Source organism: Acipenser ruthenus, chromosome 15 (assembly GCF_902713425.1).
Source record: "Acipenser ruthenus chromosome 15, fAciRut3.2 maternal haplotype, whole genome shotgun sequence".
Classification (NCBI taxonomy): Eukaryota; Metazoa; Chordata; class Actinopteri; order Acipenseriformes; family Acipenseridae; genus Acipenser; species Acipenser ruthenus.
The window spans coordinates 2,977,803-3,005,354 of NC_081203.1; the positions used below are offsets into that span (position 1 = coordinate 2,977,803).

At 47.0% G+C, this 27,552-nt stretch overlaps 4 protein-coding genes across 6 annotated transcripts in view; all 4 read left to right on the forward strand.

Annotated features, from left to right (window-relative positions):
• Nucleotides 1–201: 201 nt before the first annotated feature.
• Nucleotides 202–5,222, forward strand: LOC117964674 (prostaglandin E synthase 2-like). Its single transcript, XM_034908977.2, has 7 exons — nt 202–582; nt 1,149–1,343; nt 1,645–1,700; nt 1,919–2,071; nt 2,736–2,936; nt 3,114–3,231; nt 3,402–5,222. The coding sequence occupies exons 1-7, from the start codon at nt 301–303 to the stop codon at nt 3,528–3,530; spliced, it is 1,134 nt and encodes a 377-aa protein (XP_034764868.2). The 5' UTR covers nt 202–300; the 3' UTR covers nt 3,531–5,222.
• Nucleotides 5,223–5,749: 527 nt separating this feature from the next.
• Nucleotides 5,750–14,088, forward strand: LOC117422126 (outer dense fiber protein 2-like). Of its 3 annotated transcripts, none has more exons than XM_058986834.1 (19): nt 5,753–5,904; nt 6,916–7,035; nt 7,341–7,469; nt 7,721–7,891; nt 8,027–8,211; nt 8,586–8,715; nt 9,106–9,237; nt 9,795–9,869; nt 9,995–10,066; nt 10,206–10,322; nt 10,501–10,686; nt 10,855–10,964; nt 11,124–11,259; nt 11,456–11,566; nt 11,684–11,947; nt 12,258–12,358; nt 12,527–12,689; nt 12,942–13,067; nt 13,402–14,088. In XM_058986834.1, exons 1-19 carry the CDS (start codon nt 5,902–5,904, stop codon nt 13,573–13,575), a joined length of 2,505 nt encoding a protein of 834 aa, XP_058842817.1. In that variant the 5' UTR covers nt 5,753–5,901; the 3' UTR covers nt 13,576–14,088. The 3 variants fall into 3 exon arrangements, with proteins under 3 accessions (XP_058842818.1, XP_058842817.1, XP_033892685.3); XM_034036794.3 differs by having other exon boundaries at nt 5,762–5,904; nt 8,027–8,193; XM_058986835.1 differs by lacking the exon at nt 13,402–14,088 and having other exon boundaries at nt 5,750–5,904; nt 12,879–12,991.
• A 589-nt stretch (nt 14,089–14,677) lies between these two features.
• LOC117396910 (mRNA export factor GLE1-like) lies at nt 14,678–26,769 on the forward strand. Its single transcript, XM_058986846.1, has 16 exons — nt 14,678–14,894; nt 16,177–16,374; nt 16,870–16,992; nt 17,486–17,634; nt 17,858–17,918; nt 18,273–18,518; nt 18,693–18,924; nt 19,218–19,330; nt 20,083–20,152; nt 20,681–20,823; nt 21,248–21,438; nt 21,963–22,092; nt 22,486–22,590; nt 22,698–22,780; nt 23,364–23,427; nt 23,932–26,769. Exons 1-16 carry the CDS (start codon nt 14,796–14,798, stop codon nt 23,998–24,000), a joined length of 2,076 nt encoding a protein of 691 aa, XP_058842829.1. The 5' UTR covers nt 14,678–14,795; the 3' UTR covers nt 24,001–26,769.
• A 515-nt stretch (nt 26,770–27,284) lies between these two features.
• LOC131696782 (spectrin alpha chain, non-erythrocytic 1-like) overlaps nt 27,285–27,552 on the forward strand; it is a 36,634-nt gene continuing 36,366 nt past the window's right edge. Inside the window, exon 1 of the mRNA XM_058986838.1 lies at nt 27,285–27,439. The gene's annotated coding sequence lies outside the window, so the exon portion shown is untranslated. The remainder of the gene's footprint in view (nt 27,440–27,552) is intronic.

Here is a 27,552-nt window from a genome sequence, read left to right on the forward strand (position 1 = left end):
CGCATCGAAATGTGTTCCTTTGCTTCCCTGGAATTAACTAGATTGCATTCCTGGATTCCTTACCTTAAAGCTGAGGGAAAACAAAGTCATTTTTTTTTTCAGGAGCCCGGCCTAGTCTGAGGCATGCCAATGTACTGTATTTTTTTCGCATCATCATGAAAAGTGTAATTATAGTTATTTGCTGGCCCTGTATTTCCAAGGCTCTGTTTCCGCCATGTGCTCACGGCTCATTGCTGCAAGCCAATCTTATCGCGCTTGTTATTTTCCAAGGGCATTGTGGGAGGGTTATGTAAAAGAAAGATGGCAGCTGCCTGTGGTGGAGCACTTGGACGGATCGGCTTGCAGTTTCTCCGGACCCGCGGCGGTATCGCCGGTCCTGTTCCGCTGCAAGGAGCGGGGAGGTCGTATGGAACCGGGGGCGGTTCGGGGTCCCGATCCAAATGGTTTTGGACTCTCCCGGGTCGGAGATTTAGCGGCAGGGTGTTGGGATGTGCGTTCCTGCTCGGTGGAGGAGGACTGGGATTGTACCACACAGTTAAATTCTGTTTCCACAATCAATTTGCGCAACAAATGACACCGCAGGTATGAGAGCGCAACCATATATATAAGAAAAAATGATAACGCTAAATTGTTGCAGTTTCTATCTCCGCTATTATTAGTAGTACATTCACGTGTATTTTATTTGTATTGCAATAAAACAGTCAGTTTTGTTTTTTAGATTTTAAAACAAAAACGCATTGACATTATTCTGCACGTTACAATATTGATGCAGCACGTAATTGAAAATGTATTTGTAATGTTTGTTTAAGAAGATAAGTTGTGTTTTTGAATCTGGATGACAAGAAGTTGCTTATTAATTTAGCTTCGGCAACATGCTGTATTCAGATAATTTGCTGTTGGTGTAAATTGCTAGTCTTGTATAATGTGACTTGTTTTTACTGAGTGTGCGATTTTATTTGTAGAAGTGTTCCTTTATAAGGACATCTGAATGTCAATATTAATTTCTACCGTAGCTACGTGTATAAACAATGCGCGGTGACGCTAGACCATGTGCACACACGGAAGCTGGCGTTTGTTTTTCACAATGATGACGTTGAATCCGAACGCCTGCGTTTGTGCGCGCGTAACACCCTTTTGCTTCGGTCCAGTCTGACACGGGTGACCTGCGGCTGACCTTGTACCAGTATAAGACCTGCCCTTTCTGCAGCAAGGTCCGAGCCTTCCTCGACTACCATGGGCTGCCCTATGACATCGTGGAAGTCAACCCAGTCATGCGGAAAGAAATCCAGTTCTCCCAGTACAGGAAAGTGCCCATCCTGCTGGCGGACGACGGCGAAACATTGGTGAGTACCACTAGCGTCTGGATAAGAAATACACTGTACAGGGCTACTGCAGATCCAGGTGCATCATTCACCCGAGTACTTTCACTGTCTAGTTCTGCCCTGTTAGTTAGTGTTTTATTGAATGCCAACCAACCTTTTGTTTAAATAATAATTGAGATATACAGTAAAGGTATATGACACCCATTTCATTATAATTCATGTCTATCAGGATATTTATATCAAGGGCAACTACATGTGATTTTAAAATAATACAAATCCCAGGACTTGCTAAAGTGTTTTTTTGTGTGTGTGTTCCCCACAGCAGCTGAATGACTCATCTGTGATTAGCAGCGCGATCAAGACATACATGATATCGAAGTAAGAACATCTAACCTCTGTGTCGATTTCATGTATTTATACCAATCCTTGATCACGCAGTGGACACCAAAGGCTATATCTTGGCAACCAGTTGTTACTGGTGAAGGCTTGTTGGCATATTGATGAGCAGCTTTATCAACGTGCTGCTGTTCATGGCCTTTGAAGACTAAGTGTAGGTCACGGTGTGTTAGCTACTGTCTCCTTGCTTCATCCTGCAGGGATAAAAACCTGAAGCAGATTCTCTCGTACTACCCTGAGATGAAGTACAAGGACGAGAAAGGGAAGGAGGTGACTGAATACAGCAACAAGTACTGGGTGATGCTGGGGGAGCAGGAGGTGGAAGAGCACTACCCTTCCAAAGAGTCCATGACGTAAGTCCTTCGAGGGATCCGCGGTGTGTGTCACATCTGCCGTTTCTCATGCCTTCCATCCATCAGGATGAAGTCTGTTGTCTCCGCGGTTGAGGTCAGTTCCTGAGTTTTAAAATCCATTTCGATTCCCATTCCTTGGAAGGAAGGGGGGGTTGGTGTTATAGAGGCGTGATCATGGTCGTGGTTGATCAGCTGCTTTCATTCGAAGCCAAGTGAACGTGTCGCCGCTGTGAGAAGCTGATCAGTGAGGTGAAGGGGTTTGGAACTCTTAAAAGGAAATGGAGCTGCATTGGAACTCCAGCCCTGGTTGTCTCCATTCCTTGGCTCAGGGTCTCAAGAGGGCTGGAATCTAGGTTATAGAGGGTACTTCTTCTTCTAGGTTTCCCTGAGTTTGCGATTGAGTTTGCGTGTGTGTGTGCTGGCTTGTGTGTGTGCGTGCTGGCTTGTGTGTGTGTGTGCTGGCTTTTGTGTGTGCGTGCTGGCTTGTGTGTGTGCGTGCTGGCTTGTGTGTGTGCGTGTGTGTGTGTGTGTGCAGGCTCGTGTGCATGGGCGTGTGTGTGTGTGCTGGCTCGTGTGTGCGTGTGTGCTGGCTCGTGTGCGTGCGTGCGAGTGTCCTCCCTGGTAATGGTGTTGATGTGCTTCTCTCTCCTCCCATCCCTCTCAGGGAGGAGGTTAAGTGGCGTCGCTGGGTGGATGACTGGCTGGTTCACCTCATCTCCCCCAACGTGTACCGCACCCCGACCGAAGCGCTGGCCTCCTTCGACTACATCGTCCGCGAGGGCAAGTTCGGCTCCTTCGAGGGCTTCTGCGCCAAGTACCTGGGCGCGGCCGCCATGTTCATCATCAGCAAGAGGCTCAAGAGCAGGTACGGGCGGGGGAGCTGGCTGGCATATAATGAAGGAAACTAAAGCAGACCCACGTTTCAGGGATTCTATGGGGGACATTAATGTAAAGAAACTGCTTGAAGATGTAGTGTGTCCCTGTTGTGGCTCGGTTTGCTCCAGCACTGACTGCCCACCCTGCCCTGTGCTTCCATTCCCAGACACGAGCTGCAGAGCGACGTCAGGCAGGACCTGTACAAGGCCGTGAACGACTGGGTCACAGCCATCGGCAAGAAGAGGCAGTTCATGGGAGGCACTCGACCCAACCTCGCCGACCTGGTAGGAACATCTCTGTGCGAAACCCCTAGAAACAGCACTGCAGTCCAGAAAAACAAAAGGATCTGGCCGTATTCAGCAACAACCTTTGTTGAAACCCTTTCATGCTTGAAATACTGAAGGTTTTGGACACACTCATATATATTGAAAATGTTCCCTGTGTCCCTCCCCAGGCGGTGTATGGGGTGCTGCGTGTGATGGAGGGACTGCAGGCCTTCGATGACATGATGGCCCACACCAGCGTGCAGCCCTGGTACGAGCGCATGGAGAGAGCGACCAAGCAGCACCAGGGGAAGCACTAGTGACCCGACCCGAGGCTTACAGAACAGAGGAGGGCATGAAACAGGCGCCAGAATCACCTCTGTGTTCCACACCTGGAGCACTGGGAGATGCAATGGCTACACCTTCACCCATTCCAGGTTTTACTTCGAGCTTGGTTAGTCACGTTGTATAGGTAACAAGCACAGACGAGTCTTATTAAACTCTCATAGTAAAACATGGAGTGGATCCAGCTGCTATGCAGTCTCCTAACATCCTCTGTTCTAGAAACCTGGCTGCCCCCTCATCCATCTCCCAAACAGAACCCTGGATTCTCATTATCTTCCTGAAGACCCCAGCCTTAGATTTGGTGTGGGTCAAGATCCTTTCTCTTGTTTTCTGGCAAACTTAAGACCATGCCAGACCCTACAATGAAGGACACAAACTGTTCACAGTATCGATTGTGTATTATTGGTAATCCTACAGTTTCAGTAGTAATTTGCACGGGACATGTTTTAAGAATGGTAAAGATTAAATTATAAGATGCAGTGTGTCTGCCATCCTGTAGGGGGAGCTGTTGGACCGATACTGCATTGTTCTCTTTTCTAAACTGTAGGGATTGTAATACTGTGATATATTGAGAGTGATCATATGCAGAGAGTCTCTAATGAAGAACATTTCAGATTTTTTTTTTTTTTTTTGTCTGTAAATGTATACAGGCTTGTTCTCCCTGACAATGTGCAGCAGCTCCTCAATATACAGGAACCTATTCCAGGATCTTCAGACTAACAGGACTCCGCGCTGCCCTCCGCTACCTCAGTCGTTTCTGTTACACACCATGGTTATCCATGTAGAAGCGATCATAGTGTAGTTCTGAGCTTCAGGGGTTCAAAGAGAAACTGAGAAGTTTTAACAGCGAAACAGTCCTGGTCTTGAAAAGGCACGTGTGTATATTTGAATAACTTATTGAGCTGAAGAGAGCATTTTTTTTTTTTTTGTACTGGCTTCAAATGTTTAATCGGATTTTCGTAGCTTATAATGAGGAACCCATGCAGAACATTAAGGAGTGTATACAGAAAACGTAGGTGTGCGCAAGTCCTCCGAGATTTATAGCTATCGTTAGTTAATTAACGAGGTTTGATCTAGGATCCCCTGGGATTACACCAACAGCCTGTTTTTAAAGGTATTCCCGGGATAACCGTGGCGATGGGGGTTTCGTCCACTGCTGTGAAATGCTGTAAGAAAATCCAGCTGTGGCTGATCAGGGCAGCCCTTTAGACCTGGAAGCAGGTCATGTTGTCTGTCAATGAAGTTTAATAACGGTACAGGTGGACCTAACTACTGTGCAAGTGGAAATTGCACACCCCTGTAATAACGAACTCCTCGTGGTCAGAGAAAAGTGTATGCTGCTGGAAGTCAATATCTAAATCCTTGATTAAAAATCCAGCTAAGGAACCTTTAGAAGCGTATTGCCCCCTCAGCCAGACTGCCTTGTTTATACGTGTGGATAGATTTCCTGGAGCAGTGATCATGTTCAGGGGACCGGGGGTGGGTGATCTGTATTTGTAAGTCTTCCTCGGGGGGGTGAAATATCGCGTTTATTTAAAAGCACTTAATTGTTAATATTCTGCAATCTATAAATACTGTAAAGTGACTTTCTAAAAAAAAAAAATGTTGCAGCGCTGGCTGTGTAAGGATGCTAGGAGCAGACCCTGAATAAAGATGAATAAAGTCTATTTGCTTGTTGTGTCTTTATTATTAGTTCTTAATTTTAGTTCGCTGTTGAGATCCTGGGTTTAGATTATACAAGTTATTTAAATAGCTGATTATTTCATGGTGTCTCGGAGTTTCTATGACAATCTGAAAAGCTCAAGATGTAAATTAATCTGCAGAATTCAAAACGTTGCCTTATTACTCAAACTGTCTTTGCCTAGTAAATGTGCAAAATCGGAGAATGAAATTTGAAGGGCACAGTAATGTTGAACTGCAGAGTCTGACGCTGTTCATGATAAACAGACACCAGACAGACATATTGTACAACTCAACGTGGTTGTGACATCAGCACCAGCTGAGCTGTGGCACCTTAGGGGTTAACGTCAATGCCAGTTTCGGATAGTGTTGTCAAGCGCCTGTCGGCAACAACAGCCAACACGTACCACCGCTTCAAACCACTAAAACCAGTAGACTTGTTTGGCTTGGATGCCAAGGTAACACAGGGTAGCTCACGGTTGCCAGCGGCAACAGTAAAATAGAATATCCTAGGTCAGACCTTCTCCCCCAATCAGAAGCCGACAGAGCAGTTAAATAGATTTGAACGGGCCAATGAGGTGCGAACAAGGAGCGTGCCGGAAGCAAGGGCTGCAAAGCGAACAGCAGGAGAAGGGAGGTTGAAATTAGTTTTGTTTATTTTTTCGCATGGTAAGAAATGTTTTTTTTTTGGTTTTGTTGAGCGTGGCATGACATAGTTGTTCTGTGCTATCAATGTGTTGTATTTGTCATTTTAAACGTATAAATAATAGTACACATAGTATAGGTACTGTTTGCAGAAATGAACACGACATAGACATTTTCGTTGGTGTTTGTTTAATTTAACATTTAAATTGATGAATGGTTGTACACGGACATGCAGTTGTAGGCGGTAGGCAACGTTGTGGTACTTGTGACAGATTGGCTATTACAATAAGGTTACGAACGGTGTTCAATTACACGAATTACATGCATCAAACTCCTCGTATTCATAGTAATTAGGTTCATGCGATACAAAAAAAAAGATGATGTCAGATTCTGATATCGATAGACATTTAAACAAACCATTATTGGAATATGCAGCCAATTCTGGACTTAAGTTATTTATAAATCGATACGTGGTACAATTATGTTTACAGATTTTGCTAAACGTATGGAGAAATACGAAGTTTTAGTTGTTTTTCTTAAATGCGGGTTTCAAGTTCCATTTTGCTTTACGTCAGCGGTGACCCCGATTAATAAAATGGATTATTATAAGTGTAAACACTGGGTTCGAGATCGAGGGGATTCTAATGCAGAACGTTGCATTGAAGCTCGTGTTACGGAAGCTAAAAACGACCTTTGGGGAATGTAAACAAACTGCAGTGCAAACAAGGTGTGCGTTGTGGTAAAGCGATGCAGATAAATTCTGTACATTCAAACGATTGTGATGCGCTGCAGCTGAACAGCGGACTTTACACGGTGTGATACCTGGGTACTGTGTAAATATACAGGGTGTCTTCCCCATCGAAGCTGATTTGAGTCTCGGTGCATTAGGAACAGATTTTCATCAATTGCTAAATTTGCAAAATCTATTAAAATGCAAGGGTGGGGAAAGAGTATTATTATTAGTTAGCAATAGGGGGGGATAAAAGTGACAAAAGCTTAGTAAACCCTCTCCCCCCCCCTATATTTTCTTCTCAGAGAAGAGCGATGAAGACCCGTGCCTCGTCCCCCCCTCTGCATGTCCACGTGGACGAGAGCACGCCTGTGCATGTTCACGTGAAGAAGAGCCAGAGGACTTCACCATCCAAGGCTGCTCAGGTCCGTATCCTCATCTACAGCAGTGGTTCTCAAACTGGGGTATCCCTAAAACTCCCGGCCGTGGTGAGAGAAGGCTGTGGTCTCTCTTCACTGCAGTACAGTTTTTCTGGTGTGTAATTTGCCTTTTTCAGGTGGGAACCTCTGATCTACAGTATGGGGTGTATGATTCAGAACTGGAAACCTCAGTAAGGATGTAGTTACAGATGAGTCTTAGAATGGCATTGTCTCACGGAGTACCTCTCCAAGTTTCATTAAGCATCTGACCTTCTGATCTCCCTAATGTATGCGACATGTTGTATTTTAAGATGAAGATCCGGGAGGCAAAGCTGAAAAAAGAGACCGGGAATCTCCGAGTGACGGCCAAAGTAAAAACGCGAATCCCGTGGATCCCTCCCGGAAAGGCTTCTGTCCGGGATGCTGCCTACAACTGGGAGGTGGGTACTGTGCAGTCCAGTCTCTTTTAAAATGCAATGTTGTCATTTCATGCCCCAGCCTCCCAATGTGTTTGTAGAGAGATGCTTTTGAAAAAGCCCGGTGAAATCGCTAGGTGTTTAGATGCTTCCGATTTCAGAACCGGGTTGGCACACAGACCAGGAGTGGAAGGGCCGGCTTTGGCCGCCCTTGCTTTCGTGCCTGGATTTCCGCAGCTCCGTGCTAACGTTGTTCTCGTGATGCCGTCCCTCAGGGGCCGACGCACCGCCTGGAGATCACGCCGGTGAATGACGATCCCGCTCCCTCGGCTCTCCGCCTGTCCGACCTCTCCACTGATGAGGAGGACGCCGTGCACGGGCGCATGCAGCAGTACGAGAAGAAGATCGACAGCCTGATGAACCAAGTGGGCAGCCTCAAGAGCCAGGTGAGCCGTGCACTGACTGCCAGAACGATGCCAGGGCTGGACAGAGAACCCCGGAGCGGAGCGGAGCCTCTCCTGCACCCCCGTTTGGCCTGTGCGGGTCCCGCAGGGTGGTAACGCTTTGCCTCTTGTGTGAAGGTGGAGCTGCGCAAGAAGGAGCAGCTGCTGGAGAAGCGAGGGGAGCAGCTGACAGCCTCGAAGCGCGTGATCGAGGAGCAGGAGGAGGAGCTGGCAGAGGTGGAGAGGGAGAACAGCATGCTGAGGCAGAGCATCGAGAAGATGAGAGAGGAGACAGACTACTCCAGGTACCGGACTCCACTGGTGTAAGAGAACCGTTGAGCGCCACAGGGATGGAAAGAAGACTCCCGTTGCACAGCTGTTTCACCCATTCCAGGTTTTACTAGGAGCTTGATTAGCCACGGTGTGTAGCTCACAAGTGTGTCTTATTAAACTCGTAGCAAAACCAGGAATGGATCAAACTGCTATGCAGTGGGAGCCTCGTTTCCGTCTCTGTATTGAGAATATAGATCGGGACTACATTAGGTACACCATTAGAGGAAGTGCAGGATTTGCAAGATAGCTGATTGAATTGGATTCAGATACAAACCTGATCAAATCAACCCCTAAGTGAAGTTGTTGACGGCTCTGTGTGTGTGTGTGTGTGTGTGTGTGTGTGTGTGTGTGTGTGTGTTCCCAGGCTGGAGAAGGAGCACCTCCTGTATGAGAAGGACGCTCTTCTGAAGAAGCTGGTGGAAACCGAGATGGATGGAGCTGCAGCATCCAAGCAGGTCTCGGCGCTTCGGGAGACCATCGGCGCCCTGAAGAGCGTGAGTGCATCCCGACTGCGTTCAAGTCCCAGGTTGCAACAGAAGCAGCTGTCTTTATTCATAGTTAACCCCACACCATGCATTCTCCACGCCACAGGAGAATGCATAGCAGTTTGATCCATTCCTGGTTTTACTAGGAGTTTAATAAGACATACCTGAGCAATTGGATGGAGATAAGACTCCTGTTGCAAGCACTGATTCCCGGTTTTACTAGGAGCGCGATGAGCCCCAGTGTGTCTTGGTAACAAGCTCAGGTGTGTCTCATTAAACTCGTAGTGAAACCTGGAATGCATCAAACTGCTATGGGAGTCTTATTTCCATCCCTGATGTGTTGCCCAGCCCTGCAGTCTGGCCCGGTTTGTAACTGTGAGATCCTATGTCATTGCCCAGGAGAAGCGAATGTCCGGCTCCGAGGTGAACCTGATCGCCAGGCAGAAGGAGCTGCTTGTGCAGAAGCTGGAAACCTTCGAAACCACGAACCGGACCCTGCGCCACCTCCTGAGAGAGCAGCACAGCCGCGAGGTAGGAGTGCGACAGAACCCAGAACCAGAGCCTGCGCCGGGGCTGGGATTTCCTCTGGGGTCCTCTGGGACTGTATCCATTATCTGCTCAAATTGCAATTCCAATGCTGTTGTGTTCAATTCCAATGGGTTACAATCCTGCTGCATTCATTACAATTATAATTACCATTGCAATACAAAGTAACACAAACAAATACACACATTAGCATGTTAACTATAAATAACGAAGTAATGATCACAGGTACAAATACAGAAACGTACTTTATAACTTTGAAAACACAAGAATAATGATCGAATTTGTCTCACTCTCAAGTTTTTTTTACCTACTATTACTGCCTCTCTTATGATTTGACCGTCAGCAGAACCCATAAAACTGATGAGGGCGTTGGTCTAAAGACTGCCTTCCGATCTGAGCAAATCCTAAAGAAACATTTGAGTCTGGCAAGAAAAGCGTTTCAGGTCTTCTGGACTGAGAAGTTTGGTTTAGTTTAACACTGCTGGTGTTGCGACGCTTCAAACTGTATTCTGTCGCTCTGTTTATTAACTTGTGGTTTGCAGACAGATGCAATGAGGCTGGCTGAGCAGAGGGAAGTGCTTCTGAAGAAACTGACCGGGTATGAGGCAGAAAACACTGTGAGTATCCCGTGCAGGGCTGGGTGCTGACATGCGAGGAGAGAAACCGGGCCGTCATGAAGCTAATACCAGACTAATAGCTGTTTTTTTTTTACCACCAGATGTTGTTTTTTTTTTTTTTCCAGTCTCTGCTGATGAAACTGCAGGAGAGGGAGCAGGAGGTTGATCAGCTTCTTATTCAGGTGGAGACTGAAAAGGTAACAAAGAGTTTACTTGGGGGAAAATCTCTTCCGAGGAGAAGTTAAGAAATGGTACAGATTGCGATCAGCACTCCGAACCAATCGATAGCGAAGCTGAGCAGGGTCATTTAATAGTTGTGCTTTCTTCCCCCTGCAGGAGAACGCAAGGACTGCAGGAGAGCTCTCCAAAACCCTGGAGACAACCCGCGCTCACTTGCAAGGGCAGCTCCGCAACAAAGAGTCCGAGAACAACCGACTGAATGTCCAGATCAGGGTAAATATGCCACCTTCTGTCCACCCGGAGAGCTGAGATCACACAAACTCGTTACACCTGTAACCTGACAAGAAGCCGTAACTGAACACAGGGTTGCGGAAGGCTAATGGTTCGGGGGGGAGGGGTGGTGGGTTTTGTACCGTCTCCGAGACCCCTCGTTTCCTCTCTCCTCCCACAGAACCTGGAGCGGACGATGGCTCAGCAGCGCGGGGAGATGGACCACCTGCAGGAGCAGCAGAAGGAGCTGAAGAGACGCGTAGAGGGGGACAAGGAGGCCCTGAAGAGAGCCACGCGCGCCCAGAAACAGCGGGCTGACCGCAGCGATGACACCGCGGGCCAGCTCAGCGCTCAGCTCCTGGAGAAGGTGAGCGAAGCACAGCTGGCTCCTTCAGATCAGTCCCCGTCAGATGAGGGCAGCAGAACGCCGTTGTGGTTTTCCAGGTTCTCTGTCTTTGTAGCCCTGTGTTGGTTGAGACCCCCAGTTTGGTAACCCTGCCCCCCCACTCCCTGCGTGTGTCTCTTGTGTCTGCAGGAGACCCAGCTGGCGGACGCCCTGTCTGCAGCAGAGAGCTGGAGGAGCTGTCAAAGCCAGGCGCTGAAGGACAGGAATCAGATGGAGATCGAGATCACCGTCATGAACAAGTGAGGGCTGGTCCAGCACGGCTGTTACAATTCCGGTTTGAGAGAGATGATGGTGAAACGTACTTGTGTGTTAAATTGACAGCGATGCTGCTGTGCTCGGGCCCTGCATTTCATTCAGTGTGCTCGCTCTCTCTCTCTCTCTCCTCTCCTTCTCCGCAGTCGAGTTACACACCTGACAGAGCAGCTGCACAGCTCGGAGGACAAGGCGCGAGCCGAGAGGGACGAGCTGCTGGACAGACTGCACCGGCTCACCTCCGAGAACACCTCCTGCAAGCTGGAGAACGAGAGGCTCAGGGTGGGTGCACGGGAACAGCCAGTAAGGGCACTGCGCACCTGCAAATCGAATTGCACACAGTGCTGTTACTTTTTAAATGTCTTTCAGTCAGCTTTTGGCTATGTCTAGCATGCTGGGAATATCCACAGTCCATATCTATGTTAGAACAAGGACCTGCAGATTGCAGATGTAAAGGAATGTTTGTTTTCCTCTTCAGGCTAACGTGTCCACTATTGAGGACAAGCTGACCCTCTCCCAGTCTGAGGTCCAGCAGCTGAAGGCATCGGTCAAGCAGTACGGGAGTCTAGTGGACAGCTACAAATCCCAGGTGAGTCACTGGGGGTGGGGGGTATTGATTTGTATTGGAGTTTAGTTAGCTTTGTCAAAAAGGCTTATTTTTTAAAGTTAAATACATGCACCCTAACCTCTCCTCTCCTCTCCGCAGGTGTTGAAGACTCGCTCAGAGGCGGACGAGTACTCCCTGAAGCTGGAGCTGGCAGAGGAGGAGGGCCGGCAGATCCGCGAGGAGCTGAACAAGGAGATCGATCTGGTGAGGAGGCAGCTGCAGGGCCGCATGGCAGAGCTGGAACCCCTGCCCGAGCTGCTCAAACTGACCGAGCTCAAGCTGCAGGAGTCCCAGGAGCAGGTCCAGAGTTGCGACAGGAGGGCTGCCGAGCAGAGCAGCGCGCTCACGGAACTCCGGGTCAAGGTGAGGGGGGAGCGCTTCAGAAACTCAACCAGAGCCCCCTGGGCAGGGCTCAACCCCAGTGCTGACCAGGAACAAAGAAGTGAAAAAAGCCTCCATTCGCTTCCTGATCCCTGGTTCCGGAGAGTAAATAAAGACAGCTGATCCGGACTGGTTTATAATCTCTGGATTTCGATTTATTATGATGAGGAGGATTATTAACTGGTGTGTGTGTGTGTGTGTGTGTGTGTGTGTGTACACTTCTACCTCTGATAAATGAGGTAGAAGCGCGCTGATAAAGAGGGGTTTGCTGTCTTTTTCCTCGGTGCTGCAGGTGGAGCAGCAGGGGAGCCTGGTGGAGAGTGTCCGAGAGAAGAACCTATCCCTGCTGGAGGAGAACAAGCAGCTGCAGCAGAGAGTGGAGAGCCTGGAGAGGTCAGGCATTGCTGTGAGGGAGGGAGGGGGGATTTTAATGATCTAAACAGCGGCGGATCTAAACACAGCCGCTCTATGACTCTATATTAATCCAGCCAAGATTTTTTTTTTTTTTAATCTTTTCAATGTGTTGTGAGTGTTCGTAACCCCTCTCCCTCCCCCGTACAGGAAGCTGGAGGAAGCGAACCTTCAGAACAGAGACCTGGTCCAGGTGATCGCCAAGCGAGAGGAGAGCATCCACCAGAACCAGCTGCGTCTGGAGGAGAAGACGCGGGAGTGCAGTGCCATGGCACGACAGCTAGAGGCAGCCATCGACGATGCCAAGCACCAGGTGAAACACTGCTGTCTTTAAACACTGTCCTGGGGGCATGGCTCTGGAGTCCTGTTCTGAGGAGAGGGTTCCACTGTGAAATGTTTTAGTGCTATGTGGAATGTTTTTTTGTTTTAATATAGACCGATTCCATTACATAAACTAAGCAGTGCACAGCGAACTCATTCACCATATCTGCTCTGTTGTAAGTGATGCCCTGATGCAGAAGTGTCCTTGAACCCTGGGTTGTTCTGTGTGTTCTCTGTGGACAAGGTGGATCAGAACAGAGACAGGGCAGTGTCCAAGGAGCGAGCGACCCAGGCAAAGGTTCTGGACCTGGAGACTCAGCTGAGCCGGACCAAAACCGAGCTGAACCAGCATCGCAGGTCCAAAGAGGATGTAAGGAGACCCTGTTTATTCTATAAGCGAATACCTTGTGGGTCTGGGGTGTCTTTCATTGTAGAAGAGAGGCTTTTTTAACATTAGAACCCTGTGCTCTCTACTCGGTGTAACATCTTGGCACGTTGGTGGATTTGCCAGACCTTGCAGACAGCATCTGCTTTTTTTAACTCTGGTTTGTTAGAAGTTCAGTTCCATTCTAGCCTGGGTTGATATAGAGGGCAGTTCGGATGCCTTTCTGGTGGTCTTGCGTCGGGGTGCCCAGAGTGTGTTTGACTGTTTGTTTGTTTGTTTGTTTGTTTGTTTGTTTGTTTCTGCCATTGTTGTTCCTCAGGCGGATCGTCGGTTCCAGAGTCGTCTGCAGGATCTGCGTGATCGTCTGGAGCAGTCAGAGAGCACCAATCGCAGCCTGCAGAACTACGTGCATTTCCTCAAGGCTTCCTACGCCAACGTCTTTGGGGATTCAGCGCTAACCTCGTCCACCCTCCGCCCGCCCTCCCCGATCTGAGGGGCTACCCTGCCTCCTGCAGCTCTCTCAGGGGGTAGGGGGGATGCACCCTTCCCCAAAATCACTGAGGGAATCCAGCCATCCATATATATTGTGCTTGTCTTGTAATATCATTTTAGCGTGGCACTCCCACTTAATTTAATTCAACACAAAGAATGCCGAAGAAATAAAAGCAGTGTGAAAATGAAATCAACTGAAATTATCTTAAGATAAAAAAATAAAAAAATTGGCAGCAATTTACCAACCGTGCTATCTGATGAACCTCAAATGAGCCCCGTTTTAATACCGTTAATATAAATCACCTGGGGCTTCCATGCTGCATTGTGTTTATGTGCTCGAGGGGGTCAAAGGTTCAAGTTTCTTGTGTTGTACAAATATCGGATTTGTGCCTATGTTTGTTTGTGTGTATTTTTTATATAAATATATATTGTACATAAATTGACAATTATTTGTAAAAAAAAAAAAAAAAAAAATTCATGACTGTTGACATTGCTAAATAAATACTCTCCTTTTCAACTGCTGCTGTCTCCTTGCAACCCCTGTGATTTACTTTTCTCTAAACAAAAGACAGACGTCATTTAAGAAAATGCCTGCATTTTAAGAATTCAGTTTTTTAGGTAGTTTTTTAAAAGTGTATGAATCAGGAAAATTCTTAGTTAAATTCAAATAAATAATCACAATATGAAGTGTTATGCATTTAAATCTAGACGGAAAACCTAAATGACATGCGTACCAGGTGTTTCTATAGAGACCACTAAAACCTTCCCAGTTTGAGCTCTGGAAGTCTGTTACTGGCTCTGCTCTTAGAATCCAAACTACATACACCCCTTGTTCAAACACGCCTGGCTGGGGAAGTTTTGGAAGCTCGCTTGGGTATATGCTATGCAGGCAGGGCCGGCAGAATTTGAATTTTTGCAGAATCATGTGTTCTATTTAGAATAAGGAAGCATGCAAATAATCAGAAGTGTATTCCAAAAACGATTCCATCATACAGCAGGGATCCTGCAACCAGAATGCAAGCGCTATACTGTTTTTCCACAAGGGGGCGCCAGATCTTTATTTAAAAACACTGAGTAACAATAACCCGGAAAGGGAAGTGGAGTTTCATTCGTTGGTACAGTGTCAATGCTGGAGACTGATATTGGATAGTCTGCGGTGTGTGGAGTGACTTCTGCACCGTATCTTTAGAGTTTCCTGCTTAGTGTTCACGAATTTAAACGATGCCTGCCGAGAGTTTGCGTTGGGATACACTCGAAGCCCTGAAGAACTCCAGCAAAGGGAAACTGAAATACAACACAGACTGGCTGGAAAAGGGCGAGGTAGAGTGAAAACTCAGTGTAACATGCACGTTGAACTGTCTGTATGCAGATTACAGATCTTTAGAGCGGCTGTATTTTGTGGTCATCACTTTTATAACGCGTTGTTCTTAAGTTTCAGTTTAGTCTAGACTGTGTGTGTGTGTGTGTGTGTGTGTGTGTGTGTGTGTGTGTGTGTGTGTGTGTGTGTGTGTGTGTCATTCATTCATTCAGACAGTGAAGTTGACGTGACGGTAAACAGTGTTCAATACAGGATAGTTCAGGGTTATTTTCATTGATTTGACTTGTGTTCCTCCTCTTTATGTTTCTCATCATTCAATTATCCACTTTCTGGTCCCAAGTTCCAAACTAAAATAAAACATAAACCCAACCCAAACGACATGCATTCTGTCATATTTTTTTTAAGTGACTTTCCCAACCAATAAGCCATGCAGGCAGCCAGACAGGGTGACCAGGCTCTGATGAGAGAGATGACCGGGTGACCAGGCTCTGATGAGAGAGATGACCGGGTGACCAGGCTCTGATGAGAGAGATGACCGGGTGACCAGTCTCTGATGAGAGAGGTGACCGGGTGACCAGGCTCTGATGAGAGCGATGACGGTGACCAGGCTATGATGAGAGAGGTGACAGGGTGACCAGGCTCTGATGAGAGAGATGACCGGGTGACCAGGCTCTGATGAGAGAGATGACCGGGTGACCAGGCTCTGATGAGAGAGGTGACAGGGTGACCAGGCTCTGATGAGAGCGATGACGGTGACCAGGCTATGATGAGAGAGGTGACAGGGTGACCAGGCTCTGATGAGAGCGATGACAGGGTGACCAGGCTCTGATGAGAGAGGTGACAGGGTGACCAGGCTCTGATGAGAGAGATGACCGGGTGACCAGGCTCTGATGAGAGAGATGACAGGGTGACCAGGCTCTGATGAGAGAGATGACAGGGTGACCGGGCTCTGATGAGAGAGATGACCGGGTGACCAGGCTCTGATGAGAGAGATGACAGGGTGACCGGGCTCTGATGAGAGAGATGACCGGGTGACCAGGCTCTGATGAGAGAGGTGACAGGGTGACCAGGCTCTGATGAGAGCGATGACAGGGTGACCAGGCTCTGATGAGAGAGATGACAGGGTGACCAGGCTCTGATGAGAGAGATGACAGGGTGACCAGGCTCTGATGAGAGCGATGACCGGGTGACCAGGCTCTGATGAGAGAGATGACAGGGTAGTCCAGGTTTTACCACGTCCTCGGTTTAGCCCTGATGACAGTGTTTGATCCTTTGTCTTTGCAGGGTGTATTGGAGAGTGTGAACACGACCCCCAGCCTCTCTGCATGGGTCCTCCGGCAGCTGAGTTCTCGATCGCCCCAGAAAGCAGCCCCCTCCAGCCCCGTCTCTGTGACCGGGCTCTCCGCAGAGCCCTCCGCACCGGCCCGGGACCCCTCCCCTCCAGCAGAGCCCCGAGGCGCGGTAGAGTGGGAGGAGGTGCAGGTGAGCGAGGGTCCCGTCTCTCACTCCTGTTCTCGCACGACCTTGCCCACAGCAATCCAGCAGCAGCCTGTCTTAACTCACTTCAGTTCAGCAAGGCTGAGGAACCCTGCTGTTTAGTTTTTGTGTTTTGGTGTTTGTATATACAGGGTGATTAGAAGGTGAGTTTACCACATCAACGCACCGTACCATTGATGTGGTGAACTGACTTTCTAATCGCCCTGTGTATAAAATAAATACATAAACAGAGAGACAGAGAATTCTTAAAAAATAACGAGTTACTGCACTGAGTTTTACTTTTCTCTGGCTCTGACTCTCTCTTCCCTGGCTCTGGCTCTGGCTCTAGCTCTGACTCTCTCTTCTCTGGCTCTGACTCTCTCTGTTCCCTGGCTCTGGCTCTGGCTCTGACTCTGTCTTCTCTGGCTCTGACTCTCTCTTCCCTGGCTCTGGCTCTGGCTCTGACTCTGTCATCTCTGGCTCTGACTCTGTGCTTTGCAGGGCGATGCTGTGGAGAACACTCAGAAGGACCCCGACCCCTCCATCTCCCTGCTGTCTGCACGGGCCACGCAGGTGGAGGGCTGCATCCGGGTCTGTGAGAAGAACCACCGGGACAAGGCACAGGTAGGGAGGAAGCACTCTGAGGATCAAGGCAGGCAGCAGACCAGGGTTCAATCCCTGTTACAATTACAGCAGAATCGTAGTTACAAATATGCTGCAGTAATTACAATTCTAATGACACAAACGAAGCAACGTCAACGGCTCCACACAGTATCATGATCACTCTGTTTATTCTAAAGAACCGCGGCAGCCCTCGCAGCTACAAATACAGACACATGCTATAGAACGGTTTTATCGAACAAATGGGGTCGCCCGCAGTGGTTGTAAATACGGTCCAGTTAGTGATTTATTTGTCATGCAATCATTGTTCTTGTAATCGATCAGTTGCACGGTATAATTACAACTGCAGTCGATCAATTAATTTATGATTTGCGAGGTGGACTATTCATATCTTTCCACCATCCCTACAGTATCTAAATGCACCTCGTAGAGGCCTGACTGTGTGGTGTGCCTGTATGCTTAGTGAGCGAGTCTCTGTCTGCCTGTCTGTGCGCAGGAGCTGCTGAGGCAGAGGCTGGAGCTGCAGGAGGAGATGGTGGGGGCGATGGCCAGCCGGGAGTCGGAGCAGCTCAAGAGATTCGAGGAGCTCATGGAGCTGAAACGAAGGCAGGAGTACCAGAGCGTGCGAGACATGCTGGAGCGCAGGTAAAACCAGCCCAGGAGGGGTAGAAACCACAGGATAGCTCAGCCGCTAATCCTCCATTCATCACAGCACAGACACACCTGAGTGTGTGTGCACTGTACAAGAACTGCCTTCTCTAACTGGAATCAAATGGTGATTTTATTGCAATTTAAAAAAAAAAAAAAAAACTGTGTCTGCAGTGACCATTGCACCTTTTACAATAGTTTTTTGTTTTGTTGACTACAGTTCCCAGGAGGCTCTGGGGCGTCAGGAAAAGCTGAAGGAGGAGCATCGCCACAGAATGAAGGTATCAGAACTCCCCTCCCCCTCTATCCGTCACTGTAATGAACACACTAAAACTAGCGTGGCATGGAAGAAATCTCTCGTCATTAAAAATGAATACAGATCTATGCAGGGCACAGGTTTGGTGTAGAGTGTTTGATACGGAAGCATTTTCTTTAGCAGCGCCACAACCTTCAAGATTGGTGATCAGTGACCATGAGGTCAGTGAAGTTGTCCATTTCTAGTGTCTCATAGGTAGAGCGATCTTAACTTGAGAGTCGAGACAAAGACTTCATAACGCTAAGTATGCATTGTGTGTGTGCCTGTGAGTGTGAGAGAGAGAGATGTGCCACTCCATAAGTCTGTCCCTCTCTCCTAGATCCAGAACCTGAAGCTGAGAGAGGCGGAGCTCCAGCGCCTGCGGGAGGCGGAGTTAGAACGCCAGCGGCAGGTGGAAGGGCGGGACAGGCTGCGCAGGCTCAATTCTGTCCAGGAGGAGGTGCTGCAGCTCAACACGCTGATCGACCCCAACTCTGTCCAGGCCTCCCTCGACCTGACGGAGTACAGCGTGCGCGGGAACCAGCTCTGCGGCCACGTCTCCGAGATCATCCGCACCACTGCAGAGGTCAGAGCTGACCACAGGCTCTGGGGGGGTTACTGAAAGGGTGGTTTAGAACATTCCCCAGCACTTGTTTCTAAGTCTTTATGAAAGATGGTATTCGATTTAGGAAATTGATCGCTGATTGCTCCTCCAGTAAACTCCCTTCGATTTCGTCCCTCCCTCTCTCTCTACTCTCAGGGAGAGTTCCCGAGCGCGGAGGACATGGCGAGGGCAGAAGGGGCACTGCAGGAAATGCGCACGATGATCGGCATCATGCGGCAGGACATCGAGGCGGCCCTGGAGAAGAAGAGGAGGGACCTAGCGGAGGAGGAGGAGAAGAGGAAGCAGCTAGAGCTTCAGAGGCAGCAGGAGGTGAAGCCTCGGACCGCAGCGCCCTCTGCTGAGCAGAAAGGGAAGCAGAGGAAAGCAGGTGACTGGTAGAGAGATAAGACTCCCGTTTTGCATAGCAGTTTGATCCGTTCCTGTTTTTACTATGAGTTACCTATACACTGCGGCTAATCAAGCTCATGGTAAAACCTGGAATGGGTTAAAATTGTTAAAATAAACCAGCTAAATTCTTTTTTACAATGATTTTTTATTTTTTTTTCAAAATTGATTTATTTTCATCTGCAGTAAATGATCCTATAGGTAAAATCCATTTGTTGAAGCGTATCCACCTTTTATGCTGGGAATCGAAGTTGAATACAAAGTTTCTTTGTCCAGGGCTGCAGACCTCGGCTGAGGAGAGCACTCTGAAGTGGTACAAGGAGCTGCAGGAAATATCCAGGCAGTGTGCCGCATCCTTCGAGGAGCTCAACAGCAGCAAGGACATGCAGGTGCACGTGTGTGTGTGTGTGTGTGAGAGAGAGAGGAATAACGCGTGACGTGTGGGGATGCAGTAGAAATCTGCCTTTGAAACATCCCTGCTACTGTGTTACTTTCATTGCACCATCGAATGTCCGTGTTCTGTTCCCATTTCTCTGCCGCTCTTGTCCTTGTGTGTAACATTGTTGATTGATACACTTTACAGCGCATCTCTGTTATGGTTTGCACCTATTGATTCCTTTCCTCTCTTTGGCAGTCTTACTCGTTGATTTTTTTGCTGACTCTTGGAATAGAGCACTGAACAATGCTTTTACTGAAATTGATAGACCGGCGAATGACAGAGTTAAAAAAAAAAACAAATTCCTTTTCGGAGGCTTGGTGATCCGGTGATTAAAGAAAGGGGCTTGTTACTAAGAGGCTCCAGGTTCAATCCCGGCTCAGCCACTGACTCACCGCGTGTGACCCTGAGCGAGTCACTGAACCTCCTTGTGCTCCATCCTTCGGATGAGACGTAAAACAAACGAGGTCCTATTGCAAGTGACTCTGCAGCAGCAGCTGTGATGCATAGTTCACCCCTGAGTCCCTGTAAGTTGCTTTGGATAAAAGCCTCCTGCTAAATAATAAGTAATTTGCATGAGAAGATGGGCTGCTCTGTAGAGATGAAAGCTGCACAGTGATGGGGAGAGCAGCGAGTTGATTTCAGAGCCTTTCGTTCTTTCTGCTCCTGTTAACGAACGCGTTCTGATTTCCCGATTCTCTGCAGACCAAGAAGCTCCGCATGGAGCTGCAGAAGGCTGCCTCGATTCCAGTCAGCCAGATCTCCAGCATCTCAGGTCAGCGTGCTTAGAGACTTCTCTATCTGTCTGTAAGGCATTTACACCCTTCTTCAGCTTTCAATGTCACACGCGTGTTTTCAAAAGAGCTGTGAAACAGTAAAGTTATAAATGTTAAAAGCGGTCAGGATGTTAACATTTAAAAGAACAATGCCAGGTAAGTTATTTAAACAGTTGTAGCAACACGTGGGGACGTGTAACGCTATGTTTTTCAGAACCCTGCTACTCACTCTAAGTACTGACATCCGTTGAGTGTGTATCTTTATTAATATTTAATTTTGCCTCTGGATTTTTAGCACCGCTTCTTAGAGGCTTGTCAAGCTGTTTGCACAAGTCTGGGAGTCATCCTTTGCCATTGACAGCCTTCTATCCAAAAAAAAAAGCATGCAGCGGGAGTCTTATTTGCATCCCTGACTTTATCGAGCGTTTGCTTAAACGGGACACCCCCCCCCCCCCCCCCCCCCCTCCCCCATCGAGCGCTGCTTCCCGTCATTAAGCATTCCTCTCTCGGTGATGTTCGCCTTGCAGGCTCGAAGCTGAGGGAGATCTTTGACAAGATTGACGTCCTGCTGTCCTGTAAGAGCGTCCAGTCGGCAGGGCGTCCCGTCTCCGCCAGTCAACACCCCCAGGGGCTGGACTTCGTCAGCTACAAACTGGCAGAGAAGTTTGTGGTGAGTGTCCGAGGCCGGGACAGCACTGATGAGTGATACAGAGACACACGGGTCTAGGATCTTAGAGTGGGGCCGTGTGTTTCTCAGAGGTTCTGAGGTTTTGGTTGCTGTGTGGTGTACTGTGTGTTTAGATGTATTATTACCCAACTGAAAGGATCTGCAGTTACGCCAGGTTTATTTTGACATGTGTAAAAGGAGGTGTAAGTTAATGCTAAAAGCTGCCCATAGAACATTTCTTTTGTTAAGAAAATTCATAATAAAATGAACATCCCCCGTGTTAAAATTCGAAGCAGGATAATTAAAACCCCATTTATACTTCCTACTTTCTCTGCCTGGCCTTTAACATCATGGCTGGTTGCCTACAACCAGGAAGTGACCTCACTGTCCGTCCGTCTTTTGTGTCGTTCGTCCCCGTCCTCCCCAGAAACAAGGAGAGGAGGAGGTTGCTTCCCACCACGAGGCGGCCTTCCCCATTGCAGTTGTTGCCTCTGGAATCTGGGAGCGCCATCCCAAGGTGGGGGACCTCATTCTGGCTCACCTGCACAAGAAGTGCCCCTACTCCGTGCCCTGCTACCCCCCGATGAAGGAGGGCACCTCCATCGAGGACTACCAAAGGTAAGGCCAGCACCAAACAGCGGGCAGGGCTGGGGAGAGAACACTGGGAGTGATATTTTAACGCAGTGCTTACCAAGGGTTTAAAAAACACCTCTTGCCAGCTTTATTACAAAACAAACCAATACATAAATATCTGATATTTATAAAGGGCAATAAAATACCTGTCAGTGCCTGCTTTTGAACGTTGGGCTGCCACACCTAGCCTTGTTTTGCAGCTCATCTGCTGTTTCTGCTGCCCTCTGCACTAGTGTACTGGATGTGTGGACAGTGTGGTTTTGAGCCACTAAAAACTAGCTTGGGTAATTACAAGGTATGGGTATGGCTTGTGGGTTTACATGGATGAATGTTAACGTTATATATTTGAGAATATGTTTGTGTTATAAGATTGCATGCATGTTTAAAGTTTTAGAAAGGAAAAAAAAGTAGCTTTGAGATCTCTGAGGAACGCTGTTCTCGCAGTCGGATGAAAAAAGCTTGTGTAGGCTGGGAGACCGCTGTTGTGTGTGTAACCTGCTGCCCCACAGGATTCTGGGATATCGCGTGGATGACATCGGGGTGGAAGCTCAGGACAGCTTCCTGAAGAGGATGTCCGGGATGATCCGCCTCTACGCCGCCATCATACAGCTACGGTGGCCCTACAGCAACAAACAAGCGGTAGGGACCAGGGTCTGGGAGGGGAATGTGAAATTCCACTGGCCACCTGCAAAGTGAATCGGGTGATAGAAACTATATATCTAATTCGGACGAGACCGAATAAAACCGAAGTCCTACTGTAAGTGACTCTGCAGCAGCAGCTGTTGATGCATAGTTCACCCCCGGGGTCCCTGTAAGTCACATCTCCTAAATGACTGACTAATAATAATAATGTAATTATTATTATTATTATTATTATTATTATTATTATTATTATTATTAGTCGTATTAGTCTTATTAGCCAGCTTATCCAGTAGCTGGTAGCAACGTTCTTCATCACATTGAGAATAACAGAATGGGTGTGCTTGAATGCATTAACATTGTGACTTCTCCAATCCCTCCTGCCCCTTACAGGCAGACCCCCACGGGCTGAACCACGGCTGGCGCTGGCTGGCACAGATGCTGAACATGGAGCCCCTGGCTGACATCACAGCGACTCTGCTCTTCGATTTCTTGGAGGTAAAGAGAGCGAGGAGGAGGAGGGGGGAGGGAGCTGTGTATTAGACTCTCTCTCTCTCTCTCTCTCTTATGATTCTGACAGATTGCTTGTGTTTCTGCTCCGCCAGGTTTGCGGGAACGCTCTGATGAAACAGTATCAGGGACAGTTTTGGAAGCTGATTCTGATGATTAAGGAAGAGTACTTCCCCAGGTACTGAATAATAAACTGAACGATCTCTCTCTTCAAAGCGGGGATCGTCACTCGGTGTAGGGATGGAGATTAGACTCCCATTGCAGAGCCGTTTGATCCATCCCTGGTTTTACTATGAGTTTGATAACACACACCTGAGCTTGTTACCTGTACACTGTCGCTGATCAGGCTTATAGTAAAACCTGGAATGGGTGAAACTGCTCTGCAATAGGAGTCTTGTTTCCATCCCTGTAGTGTATTTCCTTATTTTCTTGCACAGACTGTAGTCTAGCTTTGCCCCATCCACAAAGCAAAGGTTATCCAACTTCCCTGTGTTCAGCTTCTCAAACTGTAGCTGCAAACCATTACTGCAGCTTTCATCTGTGATAATCTCAATCAGGTGCTCCCTATGGATGGAGGCTTTACCTGGCTGTGCTCTTTACTGTTGACCCTTCCTGATCTGATCAGTACACACAGAGATATTAGTAGGTTCTCTGATTCTCTCTTTGGAATGCATTATATCCCACCAGGTTCGGCCCCTGCATCTCTGCAGGGTAATTGTATTTGGGATGAGCTGACGTTGACTTGTTTTCCTGGTCTGTAGGATCGAAGCGGTCACCACCACCGGACAGATGGGATCAGTGATGCGACTGAAGCAGTTTCTTGAGGTACAGTAAGCACGGGCCGATTCATCACGTTTGCAACAGTAAAAACGATCCCGTTTGTGCAGGATATTAATTGATCCCTAGAAAACACGTAGAGGAGGTTACTGCTGCTGTTGCTGACGGGTTGGGATCAATTCCTGGTTTCGATCCCAATTCCTTTTTAAAATCAATTCCAGTTCTTTCAAATTAATTGATATTTTAGAGACAGAATAATTGGTGTGATTGTTCAGCTGCTTTCATTCAAAGCCAATTTAATTGACTAAATTGCACCTCGTGATGTATTTGTGCTGCAGACCCAATGTGAAGCGCCTTGGCAAGCAATATAGAAAGCCCGGTTTTTATTATTGTTTAAACTGTTATATGTTGTTCTTTTTTTGTATGTTTCTGAGTGTTATTTTATTTACGTAAATAACATTTCAAACGTGATCAGAGTAAAAAAAGGGGGACGTTCTTTAATTCCAATAGTCCTCATCTCTGAATTTCTTGTTGCTTCGTTTTGTATCTCAGGACTGCCTCAAACGTCGTGAAATTCCTGTACCGAAGGGCCATCTGAGTTCATCGTTCTGGAGGTCCTGAGCGGGGTGCTGTGAGGGCGTTTGGGCAGGAAGCTCTTGACTGGAAACATCTGGGATCTGCAGCTGTGGTGCTGACGTTACCGAATCTGAAACCGCTTTTGGGATCTAGAAAAGAAAGAAAAATAGCAACTAGGTGATCTCAATGCAGCAGCACTGGGCAAATCTAGTATGAAATCGTCCCATTGCGAAATCATGATGTAGAAGTAATTGTCTTTTGTTATTCTTTGTACTTTATACCTTAGACTTACAGCTCGGAACAGGGCGCCAAGCCGAAGCATGATCTCATAGCCGTGCAACACTGCTTGTGATCTGTGTGCATCTGTAGAGCCTGTTCTTTAAAACAGAGATTCCGATTACACATGCAAACCAGTAACTTGATCATTTTGTAGGGATGGAGATAAGACTCCCATTACATAGCAGTTTCGCCCATTTCCAAGTTTTACAGCGAGCTTGATTAGCCACAGTGTATAGGTAACAAGCTCAGGTGTGTCTGATTAAACTCATAGGAAAACCAGGAATGGATCACACTGCTATGCAATGGGAGTCTTATTTCCGTCACTGGATAAACATGTTTCTTTTTTCTTCACGATGTCACGTTTGCCCAAAGCTGTGATCGTGTTTTAATGATCGCATTGCAGGGGCTTCCCTAGAAGCAGCATATTCTGTTAAAGAACAACTCCTTTTTTTTGTTTTTTAACAAAGAAATATCACAGCTCTCTTAACAAATATATTCTTCTTTTTAGGTTTTGTATAGCATGTTCTGTCTCACACCTCACATCCTGGTGATTTTATTAAAAATGTTAAACCCATGCTCCATGGAGCTCTCAAACATGTCTTCTCTCGGAGCAAAGCTGGTGCACTACAGTGTGTAATCATAAACCTGCCCTTGGTGCAAGAAACGCTAATATAGAACAGTGGGGGCAGTGTTCCAGGGGGGACAGGTTATTGGTTACACTCTGGTGTACCAGCTGTACTTAGAACTAAGCCATGTTTGAGAGCTCTATGGAGACCCTATGGGTGCTATTGAAAAATGAAACAGAAAACGAGACACAATGTTTCTAAACAAGAAGAATACCTTAGTTAAGGTAATTGCGATGTTTCAAACTCGTTCCAGGTTTAATGGTTTTTACCCACACCCCTGGAGCAGGTGTGGCTCATCACTGTAGTGAATGAGGAGCACACTGCCAGCGGCTTTCCTCAGACACAGGGGCATGTCCAGTAACAGCAAGTGGAGCTCTCTGCTTCCCCGACTGGGAGTCTTGGGTGAATCTTGCATTGCATGTGTTATTTGAATCTCTTTTTAATATGGTATTATAAACGTGGTTGTGCCAGTGGTTATAGTCTGCTATGCTCAGTGGATTTAGAAGCAAAACTTGAACATACCTGTAGTTACAGGGAAGTATCTAAAAATGTAAAAGCTACTTTTCTGTGTAGCCCTGTCTTACATTTTTTTTTTAAATCTTTTGCATTTTGTGAAATGGCGCTCTATTATAAATGTTTGCGATTTTATTTCTGGGTTTAAGTACCTAAGAGGAAGTTTAATGCATATGTCCTCTCTCATTGGTTAAAAAATTGCCTATTTTAAGATGATTTTGATGTTTTGATATTTTAAGTTTCAGAACTGTAGAAACACAACGGAATGGCCGTACTCTGCAATATCGTTTTATTTTTTTGAGTTTTTTTTTTAAACTTCAGTCCTCTTATTTTATTTAACTGTATAAGGTGTACCTGTTAAGGTGTGTGTGTGTATATAGATTATTATTTGAATGTGAATTAGGGGCATGGTGGTTTTCTCTTGGACTTGACCACCTCTCCCCTTTCACCCTTTTGATTCGCTGAATCGTGGTTGTTCAGGAACAACGCTCTGGGATCTAAGGGTTAAACCCGCCCTCTGAAACAGATCAGTGAACTGAGACTCTGCACTGAATTCATGAAGGGGCAGCCAATTCAGCTCAGCCCGGCGCTGCCATTCCAGGCTCTTAGTGCTGGCACATTTAACAGCTCTGTAGCAACACCTGAGTCAGCAAATTGCAGTGCGTTGTCAAATGGGTGTGCTGGCTGGAATATTAAAAAAAAAAAAAGAGCAAGGAGATCCGCAGTGCTGCAGGAATGCAGGAGGCGACGTGATCCGTGCAGAAATTATACAAAGAATCCGGGGAGCATGCCTCATCTACATCAGATATATATAACTGCTGTTTTACATAATAGAAGTGTCTGGGACCTCCTCTTTTACCCCCCAAGGTTCCCCGGACCACAGTTTGAGAACCGCGGCTCTAGAGAGTCTAGACGACGGGGGAGGGTTAGGAGGGGGCACCATCTCTGTTTTAAATCAGGAATGACACATAACTGTCTGGCTGGTTTCACAGACGCTGATTCACGCTAATCCTGGACTACCTAGTGTTAATTTAGGTAAGGTAGTCTATGATCTGGGTTTGTGAAACCAGCCGTCAGCAGTATGTGAGAGTGTTTGAAACCGTCCTGTACTGCCGTTATGTACAGACGTGACCCCTGATTCATTCAGGGACGTGGTACTGTACTCCACAGAAACAGTATTACCTGACCGAGTGATTGATTTTTGCATGAATGTAATTCACTTGCTCTACGAACGGGCTTGTGTGTGGAAAACAAACAAACAAAAAAAACGTTAATAATGTACGTATTTTAATAAGGTGGTTATTAATGTGAAATATGAAATGTGTCCGATATAAACGCATATGTTATTGTAAAAGCTGGTGTATGCAAATGGTGTAAATAAAACCCGAGCAGTGTATCTGTAGAAGCATGTGTTTGTTTCTTGTTAATGAAAGCATTGCCTGTTTGTGTGTGTGTGTGTGTGTGTATAATCTTATATCATTTGAGAACTGTAAAAACTCAGGAATATGAAGAGCTAATACTCCGTGGGCTTCACTGAATTCTTGAGCCAGCAGTGAGGATTAAACAACAAAAGAGCTGTTTAATTGACTAATTATGTAGAAAAACTCTAATGTCATTTCAGTGGAAATGTTCGTGAAATAAGGGTTTATGTTTTTTTGTTTTTTTTTTTATTATTACCTACTCTATGATTTGGTAGTTTTTATAGTTGTGGGTGACTGGTAATGTACTAATTACTAGAACATATAAAATAAGAATCATAAAAGCAGGTGTCTAAGCATAATTATACTGTGTTTAGGTTCAGAAGGGCCTGGAACAGTAAGAGTGCGCATGCGCATTCGTGGACAAACGTCTGTCCTCCCCACCCCCCTTGCACGGCTCTTTCCGTCAACCCTCGGCTCACGTTCGGGTGGTTGCTGCGGTGTATGATGTCACCGGCTCGAGCAGAGTATTAATTCTGGTTCGACGGTTGAAGCGACTCATTCACGAGAGTGAGAGGCAGCGCGAAAGCGAGCTGAAGCTTTGCGTACATTCCTTAAATATTACAGATCGCAGACTTTAAACGGCAGGTAAGAACAACAAATGTCTGTGTGTGTTTTGGCAGATCAAGCCGCGTATTTGGAGCTTTATTTTTGGGTTGTTGTAGACTGGTTTGTTTATACATTAAACAAACCAGCAGATG